A 6,579-nucleotide genomic window follows, 5' to 3' on the forward strand; every position below is an offset into this window, starting at 1 on the left:
AAAAAATAAAAAAAAAAAAAAAAAAAAAAAATATAGATTGTAGTCCTCTATGCAATTCTGGATTCCTAAAAAAGTTTTTAGTGAAAACCACTAGGTATACCTTACAGGAATCGAACAGCCTATACACTTATTTAATAAACCATGTAAAGAAAAAAAAAAGTACAAAGCTACCTATAAGAAACGGATAAAAACAATAAAAAAAGCCTAAACAGACAAATGAAAGTATACTTTTAAAACTTTAAATAAACAGAAAAGACGAAATAATTGTATACCTCTTCAGGTACATCTACAGGGTGGAAAAAAGTAGTGGTAATAATTATTTCGAGTAGAAACCTAGAAATCCAGTATTATAACCGGGACAATCATGTTGTAATTTATTTTATTATTAATCAAATCAATTTTCAGCGATCACAGATTAACTTCATCAGTCAATATTTTCCTTGAAATAGACTAGGTCGACTCGAAGAAGTGACACAGTGGAATGTAGGTTCAAGCTTTACCTAGTACATCATAAATGTAGTTTTTCTTCCTGTGAGATTTCTTAAGACAGAACTTGAGTCCAACTAGGATGAGAATCCCAGCCGATGCAAAGTAAAGCACAACACAGAGGCTAATGTCAAACATATTGAAATACCTGGTGTCAATAACAAGAGGTGTTTGGTTACCCACTTCCCGTTTTGTTTGAGTATGTATCTGTGTGGAGGAAGAAACAGTTTCAGTCACTGCCTTGTAACTAATCTTAGTGTAGATATTCTTCAAGTAGCTCAGTACAGCGGTCTCATTCCAATCCCCAGATGATGTATAACATTGAGGACAATGTGTAATGGAAGGGAATTGAATCTTAGGATGATCTGGATCTTCAGTCAAGTTTCCAGGATATTGATGAAGGCGGAAGTTCACATGGTTGTGTGTCTTCCACAAGTACAAGATACTATCATTCAGAGACTTGATACTCTCCTCTAGGTTTCCTACTTCCTTGGCGAAATTATTTGCACAGTCTGTACAGGAGAAGAAATGTTTGATATAGCCTTGCATGGCTCTCATGACTTCCTTGTGTCCTATACTCAAATGAGGTTTACTCTCAGCTGCTACTGTCAATGTGTGGAATAACGTCCATAGAGTACAGGGATATCCTCTCAATCCTGAAAATCTACTGGAGCATCCAATGTAGGCGTCTTTCTTTTTCTTCATAAGGAATGGATCATGTTTATTGACAAGGTCAAGGACCAGGTTCTGGAACTCAACAGGTGTGAATGATTGTTCAGCAATTGATGTATTTAGGCTGTGAAGAAAGTTTCGTCCTTTAGGATCAAATGGGAAGTACTTGGTGAGAACATTGACATAAGCTCTAAGAGCAACAAGTCTCTCTCCTTCTATGTCTGCAGCTTTGAGTGGTACATCTCTTTCTAGTGAGTAGCGGAGGGCAGTCTCCAAATCTATTTGATACACAATGTCTTCTTGATCAGGACGATTCATTTCTTCTTCTATCACTCTAATCACATCTGCAGCACTGGCCTTTGCATTATTTTCACCATTTATATCTTCACTTGATGCTGGCACATGCACACCTTGAAGTTCCAAATACTTCATCACAGCTTGTAATCTCAAGTCATGTTGAGACTGACTATTATCACGGATATTGTCACTTTGTGGTGTAGTCATAGGGATAATGTCATTGCTACGAGTCATAATAGCAATACCTGGAACAACAGGTAACTTTAGCTGAAGTGCAGGTGTACTACCCTCTGTCACCCTGGTGGTAAATACCTCAGGAATAGCACTCAAGTCTAGAATACATTCCACACCTCCTTTGTCTAAACTGTTATCATCATTGTCATTTGGTTTTGGTTCTACAAAGAACACAGCATATTGAACTGATGAGGAGACTTTTGACCACACATGATACACATCTGAAGTCCAAAGAGAAAATGAAGGCCAGTTCTCAGCAGCTGTTGTGTTCAGGAGCTTTTTGATCAACTTTTTCCTCATTGAACCCACATTGTAGGACTTGTCTGATTCAATGCCATAGTTACCCTTAGTGGTGTGTGGAGCAAAATACCGCAATGTTGGATATTTCATAATTTCATAGTCCCGACATAAATCACTGTTCATTTCATTGGAACAATCAACTGCTCCAACTTTGATAATTTTGTTCCAAGCTGTGGACACAAAGTGATAATATTTTAAAAGAAGTACCTACTCACCCCTACGTCATTCATTTTTTATTACTTCTCTTTTCCGAAACGCGCCTCTTCGCACATCATAACTTTTATGCTGAGAATAAACTGAATGGGGGTGGGAGATGTGTAGGCATATTACAAGAAATAAGGGAATATGGGAGAATTATTGTACATACCTACATAAGATATGGGGAGATTATGTAGATTCGTAGAAGCTTAGCCCATCCTTTAGGGCTGTTTGCCCCTACACCTAAGCCTCGGACCCTCGGAGCGGGCTTTTTGTGTATAAGGGACTTTTCAGTCTCATTCTGGCAGTATAAGCAGGGTATATTCTATATTCTATTCTATTCTATAAGTTGATATGTTCTTTTATAAGGAAATAACGGGAGAGGGTTTACCTCGAGAATCTCGTCTCAGTAATTTGCAAGTTGATCTCCTGATTCTAAAATAAATGATCCTTTGAAAGTACCGTACTAGAAAAGGGTAAATTTCATTTTAAGATTCATAATTAATTAAATATACGATTTGTAGGTACTTTCAAAAAGACTTTAATTAAAGACACATTTTATTGTTTTCAAAGTTCGTAGATTGTTCCAAATTTTGCCCCAACTAGCATTTAAGGCTTTTAAAAGTCTTCTCACGTAGTTCTATCTTTCCCTCTACCTTCCCATCCTCTCCTAACTCAAACCGTCCACGTATCCCCAAAAAAAGTAAAAAAAAAAAAAAAAAAAAAAAAAATCACTTATATCGTAAATGCGTGAAAGAAATTTATGATGAAATCAACTGGTATGGATTTGGATTCCCAGTTCCCAGCTTTGATTTCTCACATGAAATTTTCTCCATTTCTTTTCACTTTTTATGGCGTGATTTATGGCTTTGATTTTATTTTGAGTACGTTTTCACTTTCGTACTGATACTTCTAACCATGCTATGACAATATGACTTGACATTGTAAACAACTTTGGTTTTATGTGACTACCTTCCTAACTACCTAATATAAATAAGTGGATAATTGGATATTTAGGTACTTACGAAGAAGAAGAAGAACTAAAAGCAATTAAACATACACGATAGGTGACTATATTACCGTATGTAAGAGTATCAATGATTTAAGTGCGTAATGAAATGGGTTCCTTCATGGTAGGTCCGCATACAACACCTACCAATGTACCAAACTATTGGACCTAATAAATTCCTAATATATATCTTAAATTTTTCCTTATTTTTAGGATGCTGTCACACCAAACCTTTGCTGGTCCCAGGAGGAAGAGCCTTTGTTTGGCCCTCAATACAATGCGTTCAAAGGTGAGTAGAACAGATTATTGTTTTTGGTGAAGCTATCTTTATACTTTTATTAGTTTAGGGTTTAGGGGAATTACTATGGAGGTAGCGATCTTTCCCAACTACAGAGTACTAGTACCGACTGATATAGTAAAATTTTCTGATTGGGTACGTAGGTATCATCTGAAACAGCGCTGGCAAAAAAAGTTCCTTTCCATCAAATGGCATAAATATACCTTTTCACAATTTTATCGAATACCGTGACTTACCTACAGCTTTTATATGTAGAGGGAAATGGAGAGACATACGAGTAAAGAGTCGAGGAATTAACGGGGATGAAAGGGAGGAGACTTTGTTATATCTAACGCTAAGGATTCAAAGGAAATATACCTACAAGAGGAAATGTGAGATCTGATAAGAATATCCAACCTAAGCTCTTCTTGAGGTCATTGTCCTTTCTAAAGGTCACAGTAACTTTTGTTCTTATCAATTTATTTCTTTTTCAACTTTCAACCCGAAAAAAAGTATTTTTTTATAGGGGTTTAACATCACTCTGTATTACTAGGTAGGTACCAGGGTTTTTAATGACGGGGGTTTTACCCTCTATTTGGCGACAAGCTACCCGACTTCTTAAATTATGTAATCTGGTCCAGCCTGAGTGGGGCCGAAAATAGCCAGTAGCATGCGATTATCCAGATAGTAGGTTCCGGATATCAACCACGCGCAACGTTCCTTAACTCCAGTGATCCACTGGGAAGTGATGCATTCAACATGCTATCGCTGCACTGCGGCGCCCCTGGCGCTGGCTAAATTGAGTAGTCTGACAACCATTTGTTTTATCTACCTATACCTCACTTAACTCCATACACAAAAAGTGCCCACACTCTGAGGCTTAGGTGTAAGGGCAAATGCCCCAAGGGATGGGTTAAGCTTATACGAAATACTTCTGTTGGCATTTCAGGATTTCTCTCAACACCATGACCCTACAGGTTCAAAGTCAAAATGTCTACACCAGTCAAGGAGTGCCTATATCTTTTACCCTCTATTTGGCGACAAGCTACCCGACTTCTTAAATTATGTAATCTGGTCCAGCCTGAGTGGGGCCGAAAATAGCCAGTAGCATGCGATTATCCAGATAGTAGGTTCCGGATATAAACCACGCGCAACGTTCCTTAACTCCAGTGATCCACTGGGAAGTGATGCATTCAGCATGCTATCGCTGCACTGCGGCGCCCCTGGCGCTGGCTAAATGGAGTAGTCTGACAACCATTTGATTTATCTATAGTCTATACCTATACCTCGCTTAACTCCATACACAAAAAGCCCACTCTGAGGCTTAGGTGTAGGGGCAACTGCCCCAAAGGATAGGTTAAGCTCATACAAAATACTCCTGTTGGCATTTCAGGATTTCTCTCAACACCATGACCCTACAGGTTCAAAGTCAAAATGTCTACACCAGTCAAGGAGTGCCTATATCTGTCACAGGAATTGCCCAGGCAAGTTTTTATGGTATTTTTTGATTGATTGAAATAACAACGAAAGAACACAACGAAGGTCTTATCGTCCTGAAATCGAATGGAGAAGAAGGTAAATAGAAAGTAAAAAAATACTAGAAATCCAGCCCCGCGACCCGCGACGTAGGTGCTTACAAGGCAGGCGTGCTACCATCCACCTTCCCAGCGACAAACTAGGCTGGCTTTCGACTTTCGAGACATCGTTATTCTATTATTTATTTCATAAGGGTTAATACTGAAATCTGTTTCATTAATATTGATATTTAATAATAATACTTTATGGATTTCAGGTTAAAATTCAAGCTCAAAACGAGGAAATGCTGATGACAGCCTGTGAGCAGTTCCTGGGCAAATCAGAGGACGAGGGTCTCTATGGCTAAGCATAGAAGGTACATATGTACATACTTTATAATAAATAATTATTATGTATAGGTACCTACTTATGTAGTATTTACTCATAATTATGTAGTGTGTACTCATCAAAGAATTCTAGTCACCATACATGAACCTGTACAACTCAAAGCAGATCTCCAGTTAGGTTAGACAATAGAGCCAATTGGGGGACCATTCAAGGGTCCATTCATCCATTGGTGATAAGATGAGTAAATATTTAGTACATACCTAGTACCTACCTAGCTAGATACCTAAATATTGAGGTATTTACCGGCTTAAACAGTTCTGAGATTCCTTCTGTTTTGCTAGAAGCCGACAGTCTACTGGTCTCTTTATAGTTTTTGCTAGAAGTCTATGGTGTATTATTTGACGTGATGTGCGTAATACAAGTCATAAACTTATGACATATGACATGACAGTGTTATTATCTCATGACTCAAGGTCATTTTTACTTTCTATTACCCTTACGTATAGGGAACCTATACAAGGTAATGAGAAAGTATTGCAATCGGTCCAAATTTTCAAAATCGGGAAATGGGTGGAAATATCCGTTTTGGGGTCCCCTGATTCCAAAAAAGTGGTTTTTAGCCCATGGTCTGTACGTAACGTACGTACGTACTACAGGTTTAAATGGGAAAAAGTAGAAAGTTGTGAACAAAATATCTCAAAAACGGTTTGTCGTAGAGAAATGAAATTTGGTATACTATCCCGGTATGGTCCAAGGACGCGACTGTAACAATTTGGCAAAAATCGGATAATCACCCATCCAGATATTAACAAAAGTAATTGTTGCTTAACCCTCATTTCGTGGAAAATGTTGAAAAGGTTGTGAACAAAATATCTCAAGAAAGGTTTGTCGTAAAGCGATGAAATTTGGTATGATATACCGATATGTTCCAAGGACGCGACTGTAACAACTTGGTAAAAAACGGATAGTCACCCATCCAGATATCAACCAAAGTCAATGTTGCTTCGAACTTCGAAAAAAAAAAATCAATTTTTTTCATAGGTACTTTATATGATTCCTTATCACACGGGGAGTATTTTAAGATAGAAAATTTTTAGTCGAAAATTGGCCGCCGCAGGCGATCGAATTTTCAGAAAAAAAAAGTTCAATTTTTGGACACTTTTTAATGATCCCTCATTAAGTCATTACACGGGGAGTATTTTAAGATAGGAAATTTTCGACCAAAAATTGGCCGCCGTGGGCG

The 6,579-nt window shown here is 37.8% G+C and overlaps 1 protein-coding gene and 1 long non-coding RNA gene across 5 annotated transcripts in view; one reads left to right on the forward strand and one right to left on the reverse strand.

Moving 5' to 3' along the window:
- Window positions 1–166: 166 nt before the first annotated feature.
- Window positions 167–6,579, reverse strand: part of LOC103519113 (sulfhydryl oxidase 1-like) — a 14,866-nt gene continuing 8,453 nt past the window's right edge. For all 4 annotated transcript variants that reach the window (XM_026830721.1, XM_026830720.1, XM_026830719.1 and 1 more), the window contains exon 3: window positions 167–2,159. In XM_026830721.1, the coding sequence (XP_026686522.1) occupies window positions 490–2,159 (1,670 nt within the window). In that variant the 3' untranslated portion in view covers window positions 167–489. The remainder of the gene's footprint in view (window positions 2,160–6,579) is intronic.
- LOC113471509 lies at window positions 3,397–4,459 on the forward strand. The gene is made up of 2 exons (XR_003394182.1): window positions 3,397–3,485; window positions 4,423–4,459. It is a non-coding gene; the product is annotated as an uncharacterized LOC113471509 (long non-coding RNA).

Source organism: Diaphorina citri, unplaced genomic scaffold, assembly GCF_000475195.1.
Source record: "Diaphorina citri unplaced genomic scaffold, Diaci psyllid genome assembly version 1.1 scaffold2541, whole genome shotgun sequence".
Taxonomy (NCBI): Eukaryota; Metazoa; Arthropoda; class Insecta; order Hemiptera; family Psyllidae; genus Diaphorina; species Diaphorina citri.